The 22928-nt window shown below is 30.0% G+C and overlaps 6 protein-coding genes across 6 annotated transcripts, besides 7 other annotated features; 3 read left to right on the top strand and 3 right to left on the bottom strand.

The window, feature by feature from the left end:
- Positions 1–150: part of a mobile genetic element that runs on past the window's edge.
- Positions 151–321: 171 nt separating this feature from the next.
- On the bottom strand, positions 322–1935 carry TVAGG3_0581710 (protein of unknown function, DUF4106 family; the record flags this gene model as incomplete). The annotated part of the gene is made up of 1 exon (XM_051239163.1): positions 322–1935. A coding segment is annotated over one exon (1614 nt), but the record flags the coding sequence as incomplete, so codon positions are not given.
- A 2160-nt stretch (positions 1936–4095) lies between these two features.
- Positions 4096–4748: a mobile genetic element.
- Positions 4749–4902: 154 nt separating this feature from the next.
- Positions 4903–6501: a mobile genetic element.
- Positions 6502–7583: 1082 nt separating this feature from the next.
- Positions 7584–7700: a mobile genetic element.
- Positions 7701–9037: 1337 nt separating this feature from the next.
- Positions 9038–9058: a mobile genetic element.
- Positions 9059–9181: 123 nt separating this feature from the next.
- Positions 9182–10081, top strand: TVAGG3_0581660 (spectrin binding; the record flags this gene model as incomplete). The annotated part of the gene is made up of 1 exon (XM_001294494.2): positions 9182–10081. One exon carries the CDS (start codon positions 9182–9184, stop codon positions 10079–10081), a length of 900 nt encoding a protein of 299 aa, XP_001294495.1.
- A 3770-nt stretch (positions 10082–13851) lies between these two features.
- Positions 13852–13877: a mobile genetic element.
- A 138-nt stretch (positions 13878–14015) lies between these two features.
- Positions 14016–14041: a mobile genetic element.
- Positions 14042–14084: 43 nt separating this feature from the next.
- TVAGG3_0581630 (mitochondrial distribution regulator misato family) lies at positions 14085–15539 on the bottom strand (the record flags this gene model as incomplete). Its single annotated transcript, XM_001579657.1, has 1 exon — positions 14085–15539. The coding sequence occupies one exon, from the start codon at positions 15537–15539 to the stop codon at positions 14085–14087; it is 1455 nt and encodes a 484-aa protein (XP_001579707.1).
- Positions 15540–15661: 122 nt separating this feature from the next.
- Positions 15662–17639, top strand: TVAGG3_0581620 (armadillo (ARM) repeat-containing protein family; the record flags this gene model as incomplete). The annotated part of the gene is made up of 1 exon (XM_001579656.1): positions 16185–17609. One exon carries the CDS (start codon positions 16185–16187, stop codon positions 17607–17609), a length of 1425 nt encoding a protein of 474 aa, XP_001579706.1.
- Positions 17640–17816: 177 nt separating this feature from the next.
- Positions 17817–20717, bottom strand: TVAGG3_0581610 (uncharacterized protein; the record flags this gene model as incomplete). The annotated part of the gene is made up of 1 exon (XM_001579655.1): positions 17817–20717. The coding sequence occupies one exon, from the start codon at positions 20715–20717 to the stop codon at positions 17817–17819; it is 2901 nt and encodes a 966-aa protein (XP_001579705.1).
- A 98-nt stretch (positions 20718–20815) lies between these two features.
- Positions 20816–22063, top strand: TVAGG3_0581600 (U4 snRNA binding; the record flags this gene model as incomplete). Its single annotated transcript, XM_001579654.1, has 1 exon — positions 20816–22063. The coding sequence occupies one exon, from the start codon at positions 20816–20818 to the stop codon at positions 22061–22063; it is 1248 nt and encodes a 415-aa protein (XP_001579704.1).
- Positions 22064–22928: the final 865 nt, after the last annotated feature.

The raw sequence follows: 22928 nt of genomic DNA, 5'->3' as shown, positions 1-22928 counted from the left end.
CTTCCATTGCGTCTACAACTTCTTGGAATTGAGGTTGTAAGTTTATGAACCACCTATCCGGATTAGCTTTATGACCCCATCTCATTGTAGTTCCAGGTTCCATAGTCTGCAGAAACAAAAAGTAGGTTTGTTTCCATATTGGTTAGGTTCTGAATGAACTTTAAACAATGTTTCATTTCTATATGTTTTGTTGAAATTTAACCTTTTATTTTCACCGAGTTCAGCCAAAGATTGAACGTTATATGGTCATAAGTAAAAAGGATTATTGTATTTGCGTACATTATCTTTCAGTACTTCCATTCTATGCTGAATATTTTCATCTGATGTTGGAGTCTTTTGTATGTCGGCGAACATTTTTCGATATTCTTCTACTATGTCAGCCGAATTTTTCTTAGACTCTTGGAAAGATTCCATATTCTCCGCATACACTTGTTGAGGGTCAAGATTTTTCGGCTGTTCCAAATCTTCATCTAGTTCTGTGAAGTTAGTTTCCAAAGGAGGGACTTGTTCGTTTCCTTCAGGCTCTTCTAGCTGTTGTTGCTGAACTATTTCTTCCATGTCTGGTTGTATCTGAACTTCTTCCTGTTGAGTTTCTTGTACCTCATCTGCTGGCATTTCATATATTCCGAGACCGTTTTTAACAAGTTCCCTATCTAAGTCATCCGGACTCATAAACCTTTCTTCTTTCGTTCCGTCTCTATTTTTTACGCGTTTCATGAAGAGAGTTGAATTATCATTTAGCTCTGACACCAAATATCTCGGAGTAAATTCATTCATGTCATTTGGATGATATGCTATTAAATCATATCCCTTAGCGAGCTTGTATTTTCCAGGTTTGAGATTATATCCGATTTTATGCTGAACCATAAAGCTAAATAGGTTCGGGTCAGTATTTCCTTCCTTGAACTTTCTAATAGCTTCTTTATATCTGTCACTAAAGTCAAGAGTATCTGGGTAACCATAATCTTCCTTAAGCATTTTTAAGAATTCTTGGTTTCCTTTTTCTCTACTTCTTTTATGTCCTTGCTCTGTTTGTGGTTGTTGTGCTGGTTGTGGAGGTGGTTGTTGTGCAGGGTTTTGAACTGTTGGTTGCTGTGTTGGTTGTTGTTGTGGTGCTGGATTTTGAACTGTTGGTTGCTGTGCTGGATTTTGAACTGTTGGTTGCTGTACTGGATTTTGAACTGTTGGTTGTTGTGTTGGTTGTTGTTGTGGTGCTGGATTTTGAACTGTTGGTTGTTGTGTTGGTTTTGGTGCATGCCTGTGTCTGTGTCCATGTGACGATGTAAATGTTTTAGGTAGTCCTGGTGCAGGTGCTTCTCTTGGAGGTTTTGGTGGTATATAAGTTCCACCAGCTGGCACATATGTTCCATCTGCAGCATAATGTCCTACCTGACTTTTCGTTTTTAAGAAAGCATTTACTAGGTCTGTTTTGGTCTGTTGTAACTCTTTTTCTTGACTTTCCACAACAGTTGCTCTAACGGCGTCATAGGCACTTTGAACTGCCTGTCTCGTTGCTGCATCTGTTATTTTCGTCATATTTTGTGCTACTTCTCTTAACTCTTTGTCGAAACCTTCAGACTTCAGTTTCTTTCCAGATGAGAAGTCGTTCACTAGTTTCACCTTACTATGAAGAGCTTCGAAGGCATTCTTAAAGTCAGCATTCATTAAAGCTTCATTTGAACTTTCTTCATCCGCTTGTATTTTTGTCCTTATTGACCCTATAAGTTGGGCTGCTTTAGCGTTGGCTTGGGCATCTAACCAGTCATTATTAGCTTTTATATATTCTGCGCTTTTCATTGCCTTTTGCATGGCTGCGTCGTTATTTTTACTTTCTTGTGCTAAGTTTTCATACTGTACGGTTTGGTTTTGCAACTGTAAAAGTTTTTCTGCCTTTACATTTGCTTCAACTTCTTTTTTATACTCATCGCTATCCATATATGTCTTCAGGGCCTTTTGTTTTATTTCTTCATCTTTCAGTACTTTATATTGAGTAGTATGGTTTTTCAAATTTATAACATCTTGTTCCATTTTTGCTACTTCTGCTGCTTTTTCTGACACTTTTTTCGCATATTCCTCTGTACTTAGTTCTTTCAGTTGTTCTTCTTTCTTCTTTTTCTCTACGTTTAACTCATTGAGTTTCTTTGTCTGTCTGTCATATTCTAGTTTCTTTTCGTTTTCACTTATTTGTTTCTGTATGTCTATGTTTGACTTTTTGACATCTGTTATTTGATTTTTGAGTGAACTCAAATTCATTTGACTTTGAGGGTTATAGGCTGTTCCGTCTGCAGCTCCACCATAGCCTGCCATTTTCGCTAAAAGTGCCGCTCTTAAACCTCCACTCTGTGCACCAATAACTCGGTTTAAAAGCATAGGGTTGCTTGACATTTGTTGCAACATAGTGGGGTTATTCATCATTTGTTGTTGCAACTGTTGTTGTGGTGTCAGTTTTACTATTGGATGTTTCAATGCTCCCTTCCTCTTACGTATATTCTTACGTAGCTTACGTGGCATTTTAAGTGAAGTAAAAAACTGTTTTTGACAGATGTTTATATGACACTTTTTGTTCAGCACAAAAAACTACTCGGTCAAAGTGTTGTCAGTTTTGTAAAATAACCATCCTATCTCATTCTATAAGGGGAAAAAGGCTTCTCAAAGTATACTTCCTTGGAACGCTTGTAATTTTTCCTGTAGCGACGATAGACCCTTACTTGTCCGGACAAAGTTATACTATTTTGAGTGCTCTACAAAAAAGTCAACGGCTGGTCGGCTGAGGTTCGGTCCTCCTCTTGGGTCTTGGGAAAAATTTCTTATGGGCTAGAGGGCGCAACGCGCCTGGAAGCCCCACTACCTTTTTTTTATATCAAAAACATTCTATATTAAGAACTCTTTCATTTTGATTTTTTTTCGAAATTCATGGGTAATCCATCATCTCAAACTATAAATTTTGAAAAAATTGCAAAACTCTCACAAAATGAATAGATTTGCATCAAAATATTTTTTGTAGTTCTAGAATAGTAATTCGGTTAGTAATTAACAGATATTTTTTATTCATTCAGCAAAAAGTTGCTATTATATGTAGTAATCACAAAAACAGGCCATGTTAATATACATGAATAATGACTATGATTTGAAAAATTATCGAATGAAAAAATGAATTTTATCAAAATAGATAAACAAATTCACCATTAAATTTATCTACATACCAATAAGATTTACACATATGGTTACAATAGTTTGTATTTATATTAAGTGAACAATTATTTTCAAAGATAATCTTCAATTATTCCTTCCATATCAAAAAAAACATCACAAATTACTTGGGAGAAACGTTATCTATATTCATGCATAACTAAACCTCCTAAATAATGCAAATATTGAATTGAATTTTATTGCAAATCTTTGTTCATCATATTTTATTAATAATAGATTGACAGCTCATAATTAATACTTAATCCAATCATAAGCAATAAAGTTTATGAGATTTTTATTCAAATTTAAGTTAAAATAGTTAAATTAAATTCAATTTAAAATGTTTCCACGACATAAGAATATTTTATTGGGTTCATATCCTTGTCTATTCATAAAGAATATGTTGATAATGAACAATTGGAATGATTGAGCATTTTTCAGTCATTTACAAGTATTTGTACTAAGAAAGAAAAAATAGTATCAGTATTCATCACAATGTTTAGTATTGCTACATAAAAATCTAAAATTACTTGAATTTGTTAGTTAGCATATAGATTTTAATTCATTTATTATTAGTATTGAATATTTTTTATTCTAAATAATTTTAAATCATTATATTAGCCATTTTTAAAGATATTTCAATCCCAAATCCCCAATTTTTAGTTTTTAAAGATTTTTTACAATAAATCATTTTAAATACAATTCGTAGCAGTTTATTAAGTAAATCGTATATTGGTAAAATTAAAATGGTAAAACTACAATTTTCAAATTTTTTTGTCAGAAATTTGAAACCGGATGCCCTTAGAGATTAAGCTCATTATTCTTCAATGTCATCATATATTATTAAAGAAATACCAAACTAATCCAAGTTTTAAAATATGCTACTGAATTGGCACTATTGTTAAGGGTGCACACGAGAGGATCATGTAAACTTCAGAATTTAGAACCTTATTTTTAGGCATTATCTTGGCTACCTATTTAGGCTCGAAAAGCAAAAAATATCAAAAAATACAACTTGAGTCCATTATGACCCTTTCATGGAGGTAGTTTTTATCCGCTAGTATTTTCCCTTTGAATCTCTTTACAATTCGCAATCAAATTCAAATCTCAGTAGAAGAAAGGAAGAATCGACTTACTACGGTTGTAATACGAATAAATACATATATTTAATTATTTTTATTTACATAATAATTGTTTGAAGCTCATATTCCATCAAATTTTTAAATAAAAACATTAAAATGTTGAAAATGTTCATATATTTTAATAGGGTTTTGGCACTTTATTGAGGAATTACTACATACATAGTCGAACTGAACTTGATATTTTGAAATTTAAATTATTTATCAAAATTAAAATTTAACTTGAAATTTATAATTATTTAGTCATATTTTGCATAATTCTAAGTAGATTTTGTAAAAAATCAAGAAAGAAAAATTTTAACGTGCTTTATTTTTTCTTTTTTATAATAATACATATTATTATATAATTAACATATTTATAATGTTTCACCCTTTCAAAAATATAATCCTCCACCTCTCAAATAAACGTACATACGGGTGGCCTCTTTTTTCAAAAAATTAAAATTTGAAATTTTGGGCTCAAATATTAGAGATTTTTTCAACCTTCAACGATATATGTTGTCTATATCAGACCTCCTTTCTTTTTGATACTTAACATTGTTCCTAAATCTTAGCCGTTAAGGCTGTTCTGAAATATAGATCCAAGGTGATGTGATTTTTGCATCCCTGGGATGGACGATACACCCAAAGTGTCACCTTTTTGGGATAACATGAATTTTAAATATCATGAGAGTTCTGCAAACCATATGCACAATATCTATTCAGCCTGACTTCTTGTATATATGAGTTAGACTTCTTAAATATTGTGCTTGGGGCGATATAAGCATTTCCGAGATTACCATCGTGCTCTATAGTATGCTACTTCTCCCTGGTTCTAGCTCAGTTCCAAGGATATTGGCGTTCAAGGATTTGGCAAGGTCCTTCCGAAGTCTCTCATTCGATGAGAGATTTCGGAAGAATCTTGCCTTAAAGTACTCCAACTCTTGTTCTTTTGTTCCTAAATAGTGAGAAAAGTTATTTGACTACTTAAGGTAGAGATTATCGAGGTCCCTCATTTGATGAGAGGCCTCGGATAATCTCTGCCTTAAAATTGTACACTTGTAGTCCATGAGAGTGTAAGTATACATTGATAGGACAGCTTTCTTCTGAAGTCTTAGATTTGATGAGAACCTCAGAAGAAAACTGTCCTATTTTATAGTAAAAGGAGTTTCAGGAGCTCCAAGGCTCCCTTTCGTAAGGATTAGGAGCTTTGGAGCTCCTGGTTCGTAGATGTGTTTCGCATCTTTCATCAGCAAAGGACATTTACCATCTGGGACTCTGTTGATGGAGACTCAGGAGCTCCAAAGCTCCCTTTAGTAAGGATTAGAAGTTTTGAAGCTCCTGGTTCGTAGACGTGTTTCGCATCTTTCATCAGAAGAGGCCCAAATGCTAAATAGCCTCTGCTGATGAGCTTCAGGAGCTCCAAGGCTCCCTCTCGTAACGATTAGGAGCTTTGTAGCTCCTGAAGGTAAGGTAGGATTGCTCTGATCTCTAATCAGTAGATGCCATGCCTCATTATGAACTCTACTGACAAGAGATCAAGAGCTCCAAGGACTCCCTTTTTAGTTAGTGGCGTTCTCACCATTTAGTAGGATTGCTGATCCTACTAATGAAGTGATCACTTAGTATACGTTTTGAATAAATTGAATTTTTTTTAGAATTTAGTATTTTTTTATAGACATCACATGTATATTATAAATACATAAATATATTCTTTAATTCAAAAAATTCAATTCGGTTTTGGGATGGGTATCCCAGCCCCAAGTATTCAATTTTATTCAATTTTTAAAGAATTTTGGGTTGGGATGCCCAGACCAAAACAAGCTTTATATTTTGATGTGTAGATACGTATGTGTGCATCATTGTTGTGTTATATATTATGTTTTTAATGAAAAAAAAATCTGATTCAAAAAAAATTATCACTAATTAGTTGATAATATAAAGAAAAAATAGATAAATTGTATGTTTTGAGAGTATTTATCCACATTCACTCATATGAATTTCATTAAATAGTGTCTTTTTACTCCCAAATTTATTTTGAATTATTGAAATCAAAGAAAAAAAATCAGAAAAATTTCTCGAAATTTTTATTTTCAAAAAAAAATTTGGATTTTATATTGAAAACTGACACTGGGAGGACGATAGGGCTGGGATTGGAGATACCCCGCTCACTTGGGAAAAATACGGATCTATATTCTGAAAATACTTTTTTTGCGAAAAAATTCGAAAAAAATTCTTAAAATTCAAAAATCCCTTAATTCCTGAGGATTTTGGAAAAAAGTTTTTACATGAACATGTGTATATTATATGAAGTATATTGATAAGGTAAAAATCAAATTTTATTGCATATTCATCGAGAAAATAAACTAACGAATCCCTCAAAATTGAGAGGGTAATCCTCCTCCTCTCAAATAAACGTACATACGGGTGCACCCTTAAGAGATTTCAAAATTTTGAAGCTCAAAGATGCTTTCTACCTATAGGATTTACATGAATACATAACTGAATCATTCCAAAACCTAATATTTAATAAAAAAAATTAAAAAATATTGAAAGTATAAAAAATAAATAGTACATACATTGTAAATTTGTTTGGCTTAATTCTTTTTGTATTTGGCAATATTTCATTTTTGGCGGTTAAACGGTTTGGTCGAATCTCCTTTTTGGATTTTAATTATATTTTCGCACGAATCATACTATGTAAATACCAATTTTGATGCGAGCCTGGAATCGACGTTTTTGAAATGCAAAAATTTTTCTTTAGTAAATTCATAAAAAATATGATAAATAGATACTACATTGTATAAAAATAATATTTAATTTATTTAATATGACTTTTATTTCCTTAAACTATCTCATTAGGTCATGATATCAAAAACAAATAAAAAGTACAAAGTATTTATATTTAGTATGTGCTCTAACTAGTGATGCTATTCTCGTATTCTAGAACACGATATTCATCGAGTTATGATTTAAACAAAAATTACCACCAAAATAAAAGTGACGATGATACCAGGAAATGAAGGGTATAAATTCACTGCTATTTATAAATAGATCTAATGAATGAAAAAATTGAATTTTACATTAATTGTATCTATCTAGTCTCTGTTTTTTGAATTAATATCAAAAATACTTAAGGTATTCAATATAGGTACAAAAATCTATCTTTTCTATTCAGCAAAACACGTATCTATTAAATCTAAGTGATGAGATCCGGAACTACTTATCATATTTGCACAAAATCAATGTATAAATACCAAATACTTCCTATACTTTTCGATGGTAAATAAAGAGTTTTATAAAAACTTACCACGTGATAAGATGAAATGACCACAAATCGAATTGTGATACCTAAAATTAATACAAAATTGAGAACTTTTCCCACAAATTGAGGGTTTCAACACTTTCTTCGATGCTCGATTTTTAAAAAACTGTTTAAAAATGGAGCTTGTATTGAAATAGTTAGGGTTGTTAAAAATATCAAAAATTAGCGTTTTGAAGACACCATGGTGTCTTATAATTTTCCCTTCCTTATTGGCGTGTAGAAATAAATGCGCCAATAGATTGAAGAAGAAGAATTGTTTTTCTCTTAATGAACTTTAATCCTTTTGATATAAGAATATTAAAAACATTAATATAATTTCGATTTCTGAAATTAAATTTCCAAATTTTTTGTCGATTTCGGAAATAACAGGATCCCGCATCCAACACGCAACAACAAAACACAAAACACACTTTTTGGTTCTTTCATCGTTTTAATCGTAATTTATGTAATACATGATTTGGATAAATTTTACAAAAATAGAACCTATATTATATTCTTTTCAAGGATTCTTGCAAATCATCAAAAATAATTGTATTTTAAAAAACGATCAAATTATCCTTTCATTATTTTAAACTTAAATTAGTTTTTATGATTGACTAAAGCAATCATATTTATTCATCATTAAATAAACAAAAAAATAATATTTGAGAGTTATTTCAAAAAAAACACATTGAATTTATTAATTTGTCTCAATTTCAGTATTATAAATTTTTATAATTTCAATATTTTGAAATACACTTTTTAATATTTCAATATTTATGATATTTCAATGTATTAAGTGGTCTCAAATTGAGCTTCTCAAATATAAGTTGGCCTATTCAAATAATAAAATTAAATAATATTTAAAATAATAAATAAAAGTGATTGAGGTCATAGCAAAACGGCTGTTTCAGTCATTAATTCTTAAAAATAAAAAGGGTAAAAACTAAATAAAATGGGTAAAATTCAATAGTGTCTGTGCTATCGTTCAATTTGAAGGTGTCTTTTGAAACCGCAAGACACATTGAATTTTTGAATAGTGTATTATGGTTTGACAGACACCAATGAAAAAAATAAAATGATATTTATTTTAAATATATAAGATCCTTATATAAAATATAAATATTTTATCGTTTTATTTTCTTGTTTTAGAAATGTTTTTTATTGAAAAATCAATAAAACTAACTCCAAAATAAAATTTTTGATTTAAAGACACTACGATGACACCAGGCAAATCTTCCAAGACACCTATCGTCGGGAATCTAACAACCCTAGAAATAGTGTAGAGACTAAGAATTACCACAGGCTATTTCAGAGGATTGAGTTGTCACTCAATCCTCTGAAATAGCCTGTGGTAATTTGAAAAATTTTTTTATAAAAATTTGTAAAAATGTTTATTTTAATTTATGCGGATTTGTAGGGATAATTTTTGTCATGTTAGTGAAGCATTATATATATAGATTTTAAAAAACTTGGTTATAAATTACGAAATTTTCTCGCTTGGGTTAGAAAGTGACAATTTGGTCGGATGCCACCCTTAAAAGTGCCACAACCAAAATTTTCAAAAAGAATGACAAGTTCAGAGCCAAAAAATGAAAATTGGCGCAATTACAGCGACCTTAAGCCAATTAATGTATTCGAATACCCAGATCAAGCATCAAAAATCATTTGGGGCGTCAATTACAATAATATTATACAAATATCTTCACAAATTATCGAATTAATAACAACCCACAAAATACATATCCAAATGGCACTTTATTTCATAGACATTTTTTCACAAATTCGTGTTAAAGAAATCAAATTATTTTCAGAACTTTATCAAAAGATATTAAACGCATTTTCATACATTTATAAACCGCAAAATAATAAATTAGCTACTCTTCTACATTATCAAGGTTTCAAATTCGAAAACTTCGAACCTGAAATTGAAGAAGATGAAATTCTGAATTTATATTCAAAAGAATCTCCTTTATACTATATTGCATGGGATAAAGTTGATGATCTTAAGAGTAAATTCCCAAATCTTGATATTGATGAGGAAATTAATAAAATCACACCACTTGACTGGGCAATTAAATATGGCTCAGAATTATGTTTCAATTACTTGAAAAATTTAGGAGCTCAATACACTGATTACTCCGAAGAATATGCTGTTCAAGGTGGAAATGAAAACATTTTTATGCAAATGATAGAAGAAGGTAAATCATTTAAAAAAATGATTAATACAGCATTGAATTATCGAAACTATGAAATTGCTGAGTACCTTAAATCAAATTTTCGTCAAACTCCTGATTCAATAGCAGAAAGCATGTATTTTTGTAATTATAGCGTTGCTTCGTGTTTGATTTCTAATGGGGCTGATATCAACAAAATTTATAATCTCTTTCTTTTCATATTTAACATTGTTTTATGGAGTTCTCATTCTTTTCATATTTATCATTGTTTTATTGGATTCTCTCGATATTAATGAATGCCCTCTTAGTATTGCCATCAAAGTGAAATCGATAGAAATTGTCCAATTCTTAGTTGATCATGGTGCTGATGTTAACATGAAACTTATTCTCTTTCTTTTCACATTTATCATTGTTTTATGAAATTCTTTTTCTTTTCACATTTAACATTGTTTTATTACATTCTTTTTCTTTTCACATTTAACATTGTTTTATTACATTCTCTTTCTTTTCATATTTATCATTGTTTTATGTAATTCTCTTTCTTTTCATATTTAACATTGTTTTATTACATTCTCATTCTTTTCATAATTTTCATTGTTTTATAGAATTCTCTTTCTCTTCATATTAATCATTGTTTTATACCATTCTCTTTCTTTTCATATTTATCATTGTTTTATATCATTCTCTTTCTTTTCATATTTAACATTGTTTTATGGAGTTCTCATTCTTTTCATATTTAACATTGTTTTATTACATTCTCTTTCTTTTCATATTTAACATTGTTTTATGGAGTTCTCATTCTTTTCATATTTAACATGATCTTATAATATTCTCTTTCTTTTCATATTAATCATTATTTTATAGAATTCTCATTCTTTTCATATTTATCATTGTTTTATGAAATTCTCTCGATATTAATGAATGCCCTCTTAGTATTGCCATCAAAGTGAAATCGATAGAAATTGTCCAATTCTTAGTTGATCATGGTGCTGATGTTAACATGAAACTTATTCTCTTTCTTTTCACATTTATCATTGTTTTATGAAATTCTTTTTCTTTTCACATTTAACATTGTTTTATTACATTCCCTTTCTTTTCATATTAATCATTGTTTTATTACATTCTCTTTCTTTTCATATTAATCATTGTTTTATGATATTCTCTTTCTTTTCATATTTAACATTGTTTTATGAAATTCTTTTTCTTTTCATATTTAACATTGTTTTATGTAATTCTCTTTCTTTTCATATTAATCATTGTTTTATTACATTCTTTTTATTTTCATATTTATCATTGTTTTATTGCATTCTCTTTCTTTTCATATTTATCATTGTTTTATGAAATTCTCTTTCTTTTCAATTTAATCATTGTTTTATTGGATTCTCTCGATATTAATGAATGCCCTCTTAGTATTGCCATCAAAGTGAAATCGATAGAAATTGTCCAATTCTTAGTTGATCATGGTGCTGATGTTAACATGAAACTTATTCTCTTTCTTTTCACATTTATCATTGTTTTATGAAATTCTTTTTCTTTTCACATTTAACATTGTTTTATGGAATTCTCTTTCTTTTCACATTTATCATTGTTTTATGAAATTCTTTTTCTTTTCATATTAATCATTGTTTTATGATATTCTCTTTCTTTTTGTATTTATCAATGTTTTATGACATTCTCTTTCTTTTCATATTCATCATTATTTTATTACATTCTCTTTCTTTTCATATTAATCATTGTTTTATAACACTCTCTTTCTTTTCACATTTATCATTGTTTTATGTAATTCTCTTTCTTTTCATATTTAACATTGTTTTATTACATTCTTTTTCTTTTCATATTTAACATTGTTTTATAGAATTCTCTTTCTTTTCAATTTAATCATTGTTTTATGAAATTCTCTCGATATTAATGAATGCCCTCTTAGTATTGCCATCAAAGTGAAATCGATAGAAATTGTCCAATTCTTAGTTGATCATGGTGCTGATGTTAACATGAAACTTATTCTCTTTCTTTTCACATTTATCGTTATTTGATAGAATTCTCTTTCTTTTCATATTAATCATTGTTTTATGGAATTCTCTTTCTTTTCACATTTATCATTGTTTTATGAAATTCTTTTTCTTTTCATATTAATCATTGTTTTATTACATTCTCTTTCTTTTCATATTAATCATTGTTTTATTACATTCTCATTCTTTTCATAATTTTCATTGTTTTATAGAATTCTCTTTCTCTTCATATTAATCATTATTTTATTACATTCTCTTTCTTTTCATATTAATCATTGTTTTATAACACTCTCTTTCTTTTCACATTTATCATTGTTTTATGTAATTCTCTTTCTTTTCATATTTAACATTGTTATATGAATTTCTCTTTCTTTTCATATTTAACATTGTTTTATAGAATTCTCTTTCTTTTCAATTTAATCATTGTTTTATGAAATTCTCTCGATATTAATGAATGCCCTCTTAGTATTGCAATCAATGCGAATTCAATAGAAATAGTCCAATTCTTAGTTGATCATGGTGCTGATGTTAACATGAAACTTATTCTCTTTCTTTTCACATTTATCATTGTTTTATGAAATTCTTTTTCTTTTCATATTTAACATTGTTTTATTACATTCCCTTTCTTTTCATATTTAACATTATCTTATAATATTCTCTTTCTTTTCATATTAATCATTGTTTTATGTAATTCTTTTTCTTTTCATATTTAACATTGTTTTATGAAATTCTTTTTCTTTTCATATTTAACATTGTTTTATGAAATTCTCTTTCTTTTCATATTTAACATTGTTTTATGAAATTCTTTTTCTTTTCATATTTAACATTGTTTTATGTAATTCTCTTTCTTTTCATATTAATCATTGTTTTATTACATTCTTTTTATTTTCATATTTATCATTGTTTTATTGCATTCTCTCGATATTAACAAATGCCCTCTTTCTATTGCCATCGATGTTAAAGCAACAAATATTTTCGAATTCTTAGTTGAACATGGTGCTACAACTGACAAATAATAAAATCGTTTGCAAGCATTCAAATTTTCAGAACTTTTAACGTTAAAAGTTCACATATCTAAACTAATTTTTATAAACTTACCATCTCATCATATACTTTCAGTGAATTATAACTTCTGTTTATTATAATGATTAATATCATATCACTCTTTCCCAACCAAGATAGTGATATCTCTTCAATATGAGAACTAGAAAAAAATTGTCAAATTTTTTAAGCAGTTTGGATTTCAACGGAGGAGTTGAGCCTGTAAGGGAAAACAATAATATAATTATAATGTACACTAATTACTTATAATATTGTCAGGTGAAATTGATCAGAGAAAAGCACTGGTCATTAATATCAAAAACAAAATTTGAATTTTTTTAATAATGAAAAATGTGAAAAAATGTCACCATAAGATATGACTAATACCAATTTAAACCTAATAAATCATATATTACACACACCACCATATTCGTATATATTACTATTTTTTGCCTATTCGGAGGTATTATGGATTTGTCTGCATCAAAAAATTCACATGCAAAAATTGACATATTCCAATATAGCTCTACACATAACACTGATAGCAATGTGATTACTGCAGAAGATATAACACACTCAAGATATATTATCTATACATCATAGTTTTTATCTGATCTGAGATGTCGCTCTCACTAGTCTGTGAATAAAGTAAAAAAATTCGGATTTTACATAACTTCAGAGACTCACTGGGTTGCGATGAAGAGCTAAATGTAGTGCAGAAATATCTCTCTCACTGTAAAGAATATGTATTCACTCCAAGCTGCTTCAAGTCTTGAGATTTTTTTGCAATCAAAGATTTCGAGATCTTCACATTAAATTAATAAAAACATGCATGTATATAATACATACATTTTACACATATAGTATAGCATATATGCTCATATAATATCACACTTTTAAAGAGCACAGCTTGAGGAAAATAAGAAAAAAATACTCAAAAAGAAAAAAAATTGTGTCAGATTTTCCTCAACGCACCATTTTCCGCTAACGCACCCCACTATAAATTTTTTTTATTAAGGGTGCACCTACCACTTTCTGAAACCCTCAGATAATACCAACATATCTTTATATCCCAATAGGGAATATTTTTGATCGAGAAAAAGTTATTATAATATTTCCTAACATCGATGTTATATACTCTTTTGCCATTAAACATGTTGATATTTATCTGAGGGTTTCAGAAAGTGGTAAGTGCACCCTTAAAAATTTTTTTCTTTTAAAACAAATAATAATAAAATAAACAATTTTACTCATCAGCTCTCAGGCCGTCAACAATATTCAACACTGTTTCAATCATTTGCGAGCAATCAGACTGTGCAATGTCGTGTTGAATTGCAGGAGCGCCTCGAATGAAATTGACTGTGTTCTCAAGTTGAACAGCGAGAGACTTCGATGTAGAGATTGTTGCCGCTGCAGAGAGAGCTCTGATGTACTCGCATTTCACACCAACTTTCGGTTTGATTACTCCTGCAGCAACAAGGCGTTGGTAGTCCGCATCGCTGAGGGAGGCTGGTTTCTGAGATGGCTTCATTCCCTCGCGTGTCACATAATCGTCCTTGAAAAAGTGGGGAGCATTGAAACCGATAAATAACGGTTGTGACGATGAAGCGTGGTCGAAGAAATATGGGGAATCTGGTTTGAATTTCTCGACAATTTCTGGGGCAGCGTTTCCTGTACCGCATGTAGTAACGAAAGATGTAAGGATTCTGTCTTCTGCTGGGAAGGAAAAGTGATTTAGCTCATCGAAGGTCGGGAAACAAGCATCTAAGGAAGTAAACTTGAGGATACTGCTTGGAGCAATAGTATCTTTGTATTTCCTGGCATGGCATGTGTTGTTAAGTAAAGGAATTAATGCGGTTGTTAATGGCATTGAAAGTAAGGCCATTCTAGAGAAGTCGTTGTCGGCTTTGTACTTTGTTTGGTCGATAATGTTTGGTAAATTGGCCGGAGGAACTAAAAGTGTGTGGATATCAGCAAATTCAAGAAAAGCAGCGGTTGCGAGTGAGGCATTGCATGCAATTTCGTCTGATGGAACGTCTTCGGCAGTTGAAAAGACAAAACGAACAGCTTTTGGTGTTTCTTCTTGAACATATTCGGAAAGTTTGGCGCAGAAGCCACCATAACCATTGTTTCTGTCGGCTGAGAAGATAACAGATCCTACTCTGTCACAATTTTCGAACTGACGCCTGATAGGATCTGTATAATCGTCGTAATTTTCTGTATCTGAAGCTCTTGCAAAGCCATTTGCATATGTTGTCATAGGTTCGAGATCTGTACCAGGAATTTCGACAAATGAACGTCTGCTCATGTTGAAATTGACAATGTCACACCAAGCAATTGTTGATTCTTCAAGTTTGAAGTTTGGCCTTGGCTGATCAAGTGGTAAAAATGTTGCTCCACCCTTCTTGATGTACTCAATGAAAGGAGTTGGCTTGAAAAGCGGCATTTGAACCGGACCATCTTTAGGAAGTTGAAGTTTTTGAATATTTTGTGGTGCACCGTCTTTTTCGAAATCTAAACTGTAGTCTTCGTAGAGGTGAACGCTCTTTGCTTTGTCATAAAAAACAACATTTGGAAGCAAACCTGTCATTGACTCAGCATACCATGTTGGTGGTGAATCTTGGCACTCAATCATGCTATTCAATGTATGCCCAATGAGAAATCCACTCTTGGGACCGAAACTCAAGAAAACACTTGACATAAATGTTTTTGTCAAAAATTTGAGAGCTAATTTGATTTTAATGTGTTTTGACCATTTATAATAATAACATGTGATAAACTAAAATAATAAAAAACGTTGCTCCAAAATGGCAATATTTGAATTATTTTTGTATTCCAATTTAGGTGTTTGGAGATTATATTCATACCATATATTATGCATGATAAATCATGCCGAATGCTTCGTTCCTCAAAGAAAAAACAACCTGAAAATTTTAGACAAGATTGTTCTCAGTGATAATCTTTCTATTAAAGGAGAATATATTGCACATTATGTAAACATATCTAATACAATTGATAATTACATATGTTTTTACAAGTTTCAACAACTAATTAATGATCAGCTTATTACATATATGGCAAATATGGGAGAGCACAAAGTATTTAGTATTAACTATCGTAATTTGTACAATTTGATACTCAAAAACACTATATTTTCAAATAATTAAGGGAATTAATGATATTTAAATTACTATCTGCTTATTTTTAGCTACACCACATCATCAGCGATAATACCATCATCACATGTATTGTTTTAATACTATATGATTAGAATAAAATTAAAAAGTGACAAATGGAATATAAAGACATTTCGGAAACAAATAGTAATCAAGCTTATGAAGAAGATATGATAGAAAAAGAAGAAAACGAACGCATAGAACAGTTTATTGAAGCTAAATTCAATGATGGAATAAATTTATTAATGTCAGATCGATTTGATGACATCTTAGATGGATCAATCTCTGTTCTTCAAGCTCTAAAATTCAATCCTGAGCTCGAAATTCCTGATGAAGTTTTTATTAAATTACTTAATTTGGCATGCCTTGATCCAAATCTCAAAGAATTACAACTAGAGTATACGATTTATGATCCACATGTTACAGCTCCAAATATTATCCTTGCAAGTTTAAAAATTTTAGCATACCAGATTTCATTTCCAAGTAAGTTAGAAATTTTAAGCAAAAACGATACAATATCTAACATAGCAAGTATTCCGCTTACTACTGTTGCATTCAACATATTCACACGATTTTTCAAAATTTCTCCGGATTGTTATCGATATCTTGTATATGAAACGAATTTGTTTAAGAATATTATCGAAGCAGTTTCTAATTTTAATCCTAAAAACTATAAAACATGGTCAATTACAAATTTTGATACATTATTTCGTTTTCTTACCGAAATATTTCCATTTTATATCCAAAATCCATCAGATATACCTTTGAATACCGATGACTACTTACAAATCATTCATTTTTCTAAGATTTTATTACAACGAGCAGATGTCATTGTTCAAACATCAATGCTCAAATTTCTATCTGTAGTTGTTGGATATGACATAAATTTTGCATCAAAAGTCGTTGAAGAAGAAATAATTCCCTTAATTTTAAATTTATTTGATGAACACTTTATTTTACGCGTGGAAGCTCATCCACTAATACCAGCCTTTAATGTTCTTATCAATTTATCTAATTACAGTCAATTTGAAAGTTATATTTCAAATGATGACTTAAATTTATGGGGATTCATTCAATGTATCAAGAGTTCAAGTAGTTTTGATCATGTTATTGATAAATACACATCAATTTTGAGCTGTATTTTGATATTAATTAAACAATCTGTAAATTATGTTGATGAAACAGTAGAATTAATAGAATCGCTCAGCTATCAAAAGAAACGTGTTGTATTTTTAGATATTTTAGCTAGAATTCAAAGATTATCAACCGAAAAATTTAATTCTCTTTTTGAACAATCAAATTTCTTTATTTACTTCCTTACAAGGTATCATAGTTATGTTCCTAATGAAACATCCAATATTATTTTGCTGACACTCGATATCGCTTTTAGAATTGATAAATATTGCATATTAACAGGAAAGCAAGAATTCAAGGAATTTGTAGAAAGTGATGAAGAGTTTAGAGATTGGATTTGCGAAATTTTTGAAGATTTTGATACAATTTTGAAAGAAATCGATGATCCATTTAAACAAATGATTCTAGGTATTGTAGAATTTACTACTAATTTATATAATTATATTAATTCAGTCGAATAAACATGTTTTGTATTTTTTACCACTTTTCTGACATTCTCTCACTTTTATTGACAAAGATTTTTATTTTATGTGTCTCTTCAAGCATATTATCGACATTTTGATAGACATGTCATAGGTTCGTATGTTCACCCTTAATTATATTATTTTGTAGATCCTGGAAAAGTTTATAATAAATATAAAAAAACAAATATAAAACTATATATATCTTTATACAACTCTATCAAACATATTACCAAATTTTGGTTTGTAACGAAGGACTCTTTTCATTGCTTCTTCATACAATTTCTTTTGAGTTTCTTCATCTAGTTCTTCTTCCTCTTCTTTATTTGGTTCAAATTCTTCATTTTCTGATGTTTTTTCTTCTTTTGAGTTTTCGTCTTCGGATTCAACGATGAATCCTTCTAAATCAGCATAATTATCCTCATCAGAAGAACTCTGCTCTCTGAGGGCTTGATCAATCCATTTGTTCCTTGATCTCCACCTCTGTTTTGAGTAAGGATTCATTGTTTGGTTTTTCTTTCTCTCTTTCGGAAGTTTTCCTTGGTTTAGGTTGGAAACATAGACAGTAAGAAGGGATTCGATGTATCCACTAAGCTTGGAGCCCTTTTCACTTCGAAATCTTGAGAGAAAACTATAAACTAAATTTCTAAATTTCTCGAAATTTTGAGGTGGAGGATTTTCAAGTAATTTAATGAAATTTAGTATCAATTCGAGTGTTGCATTTAAAACAAATGCTGTACTGATGATATTTGATGGCTCAAGTACTTCACACAAAAGATCTAATAAATCATCGGAAATTTTTTGTTCAGCTATGGCTCTTGCGGCCAAACATTTGCACATTGAGACATACATTGCTGATTTCTTCGACTTTTGCTTGTTGACGATGAATTCTCCTTTGTCTTCCCATGAATTTAAAATTTCATATGAATATTGTATGGCCATGTCCCTTGGAGATTTGAGAAGAAGCAATTCTATGAATTTACTAACAACTTTTGTGTTGTTAAATTCAAGTTTTTTGATTAAATCATATAATCTTGCTGAAATCTCTAGATCTCCGCTTGGTATCTGCGTGGACAGGAGAGAAACATATGAAAGTAATGCTTCAGTTGATAAATCACCCGTTTCTAGGCTGCTTATCAGTTGATTTATTATTTGATTTGAATCTAACTTGAAAGAAGCATCAGATTCAAGAAGAATACCAAGAATGAGCTCCTTATATATAGCATGATATTCACTTGGATCAAATACTCCATATTTAGCTAATTCTTTCGTAAGAATTGAAAATTCTTCATTTTTCAAGTCATCTGATATAAATAATTGGGATAATGCATTGTAACATTCATTGGATATCTGGTGGTCGGTCAATGATTCAATTAAAAAGATATTATTAATAAATGAAACCTTTTCCGCCTTAATTAGTTGTTTTTCTGCAAAATCTCTGTTCAGACTCAATGTACACCATTCTTTAATGATATCTTGGTTACAAAGAGTCTTTTTTGTTAGAGAAATGGAAAATTCACAAAAAATCTTGAAAAAATCTTCATTAAATGGAGCAAGAACAGCAAATATATCAACTATTAGTGCAAACTTAATCGTTTCTAACTGATCATCTTCAAAAATACGGTCTTTTAACTCAATAAGATGAAAATACTCTTTTGGATCCTTTCCTAAGTAAATTAACAAGTCAAGGAGAGCTGCAGGTGTATCATTTATAATAATACACTGATTTTGGTCCAAACTAACTAAGCTATTCAGTTCATGAATATTATTTTCAAATTTTTCGCAATATTTAAGGATCTTTTGCTTTATTTCGTTATCAAAATGATTAATATCGATTTTACGAAGTTCCTTGCATATTTTAAAGCGAAAATAAGGTTCATCAAAAATTTGAAATAAAATATCAATAATTTGAAGACGAAATTGAGCATTTTGAGGTCCTTCTATACTTTCATATAATAAACAGAAACATTTGATCGCTTTTTCTGCATGTACCGGTCTCATCAACAATTTTTTTAAATAAATTATTGCAGAATCGATAGTTATTGGTGAATAAGCAGCTACACGCAATATAGAGCCAATGATTAAAGCACAAACGTTCTTAGAAACAGAATACAAAATAGAAATAACGTCAATTTTGTCTAAAATCAATTTTTTCGAATTTTTTGAACATAATTCAAAAGCTTCGATTGTAGCATCAAATAAATTTCTATTTTCATCTTCATTGTATAAAGCATAAGTGATAATTTCTCTGTATTCAGTCGAAACAAAGCATTGATAGAGTAATCGAGCTACAATAGTTATGTATTGCTTCTTTAGATTATCAGAACATATACCACAAAAACAATCAATTAAATCTGATGGTGAAAAAACTTTCATATTAAATTTTTCCAAAGATAAGTGAAATTTTTCATCTTTTGTAATCAGTTTACGTATGAGAGCAGATGGTTGGCCAATGTCGATCTTAGAAATAATAAATAATAGTAGTAAATCTGAATTATTAAATTTTGCATCTTTTTTGTTGACATATGAGGATATGTGCCTAGTGATTGCAGATACTAGGTCGAATGAATGCGATCTACGTTGTCTGATTAAGTAAAAACAGTCTGGTAATTCATTTGAATCTAAATATTGAAAAATTTTGCAGATTAAATCGGCACATTTTGGTAATTTCTTGTATTCATAGAAGAAAAGAATGATATTAAGTAAACTTGAAGCTGATTTTGGATTATTTTCAATAACTTGACTTAATTTGTTGAAATATGATTCTGTTGATGCATTGTTAAGATTTATTTCTGATAGAGATCGAAATAAAGGTATTAGAATATGAATTGGAACATCAATTTCGATTAATTTTTGTAAAAATGTTTGTTTATCAGAATCTAGCTTGTAAAATATTTGTGGAACTATGCTTAAGAATGGAAAGAGTGCATATTCATTAATTTGATCAGTTCTATTTAATAGATCAAAAATTAAATTTGCAATTTCATTCAAATTTGAATCTGTTTTCGCAATTTCTCTGGTTACTATCAGTTGCAAGTCAAAGGTTGTGTGCATGATCTCTTTTTGGCTTACATTTGGTTTTGTTAAATTTGATAGTAACTCATTCATCAAAAATCATCAAAAATTGAAGTTTTTTTGAAACATTTGATGTGTTATATGTTATGATATTAACATATATGATCTTTAAAATTCATATTTATTTTTTTATGACTCATGTTGGAAGTGAATATGAAAATTATCTTCTTAAGAAGAAGATGAGTCAAATCCCAGTTCCAACAGATGATGCAGATATCATGAAAATGCTTAGAAAAGTTGGAGAACCAATTTGTTTGTTCGGAGAAGATCCAGCTGACAGAAGAGAAAGACTTAAAAGAGTTTTAGCACAAGGAATAGCAACAGATGTATTCGATGAAGAGGAAGAAATAAGTTTTATTCCAAAATATGATACAGGAGGGAATGAAATTAGCGAAATGAAGAAATTTTTAATCTCTTTTTCAATTCCTCGAGCACACTTACGTATGCAAGCTGAAAGACAAATCGATCAAGAAAGAATTAATACTACAAATCAATTAGGATCTAATTTCAAAGATTATTCAGTCACTGCTTGCGATCATGCAGATACTCGTCCACTTTCATCATTATATTGTCGTAATAACATGTTTTTAATAGGTTCTAGATCAGGAAATATCTCATTATGGAATCTTTCAAATTTATCTAAAATTTGTGACTTCAACGGCCACTCCAATCGAATTATAGATGCTAAATTTCTTACAGACGATATAATAATATCATCATCTGCCGATAAAACCATCAGAATTTGGAAATCTCCAAATTCAGAAAGTTGTATCGCAATGAATTCAGAAATTTCGTCAATGGACATTCATCCATCACAGAGGTATATCATTGCTGGTTTGAGTGATGGCACTTTTAATGTTATTGACATAGAAAGAGAAACAAACATTGTTACAATGAAATCCAACGATGGATCAGTGACAGCAGTTTCTTCTCATACTGATGGTGGCCTTGTTTTTTGCGGCGGCAATGATTCTGTCGGAAAATTGTGGGATTTAAGAAATTGTCACGCAATTAAAACAATGATGGGACACTCTCGGCAGATAACATGCTCATCATTCGATACTGGATTCCATTGCATAACAGGATCTTATGATAATACTGTTATTGTTTGGGATTTACGAAATTTAACAAGATCTAAGAAAATTGGCGCACATCTGGCTCCGATTTCATCTGTATCTATCTATGATGATCTTCTAATGACATCATCCGTTGATCAAACCATGAAAATTTGGAGTCTTCTTGATTTCAGAATTTATTCTGTTTTAAAGAACCACAATGTTCCTATACTAAGAGCAAAGTTTATTGAGAATGATCCGAAATCACTTCTAACTGTAGGAAAAGACGGAATGTGGAGATTATTTACTCATCCAATCTTTTAATTTTATTTGTTTGTTAATAAATATTAGTTTTGTTTTAATATAACTAATGGTAAATGACTGATATTACCCATGTATCAGACAATTAAATATTCATATTTCAGGCAATTTATTCTAAAAAAATCTCATTGAGACCATATAAACTGATTCGTTAACAGAGAGACTATGCATATCTAAAAGTATGTGAGAGACATGTATCATTTTCGTTACGGCAAGGTGAATATTGAGAACATAAATTAACTCAAAAATATCAAAATCTGTCTTAATATCTTTTAAGTCAATTTATTCCCTCGATTTTTGTATGACAATCAAAGAACGAAATTAATCACATAACGTGGGTGAGTTTTCATGCAGCCATAAGGATTACTCTTTTGAGAGTTTTACATAGCATTTGCCGGCAAATGTCATGTAAAATCTTCTCAATTATTTTCCATTTGCTGGCACATGCCATGTAAAGCTCTCAAAGGTGTAATCTTTATGACTGCATGAAAACTCACCCGGGTTAAGGTGTTATTTAATTTCCAAAAGGAAAAGGTACCTTTGGGTTTAAAAGTTTCGATAATATAATATCACACGCACGTACACACGCACGCGCAAACAGAAACGCATTTACACCCATCCACAAAAAAAAATCTATCATTGAAAATTTAACGGTTTGGCTCAACATTATTTTTGCATCTCATTCAAGTTTAGTATGTATTCATAATTGTTCAAAAAATGAGCTACGAAGAAATTTACCAACGGCCATCTGCTTATACTGATGAATGTTGCAACCACAACAGAGCTCATTTTGAACAATTTTTTCTTTAAAAAAAACTAACACACAGAATTTATATCTTTACGGAAATTTTTCATTACTAGTATTGCT

The sequence above is a fragment of the Trichomonas vaginalis genome, chromosome II, assembly GCF_026262505.1.
Source record: "Trichomonas vaginalis G3 chromosome II, whole genome shotgun sequence".
In the NCBI taxonomy this organism is placed as follows: domain Eukaryota; phylum Parabasalia; order Trichomonadida; family Trichomonadidae; genus Trichomonas; species Trichomonas vaginalis.
Note: the sequence above shows the minus strand (reverse complement) of the source record. Positions and strands in the feature narration are given on the sequence as shown.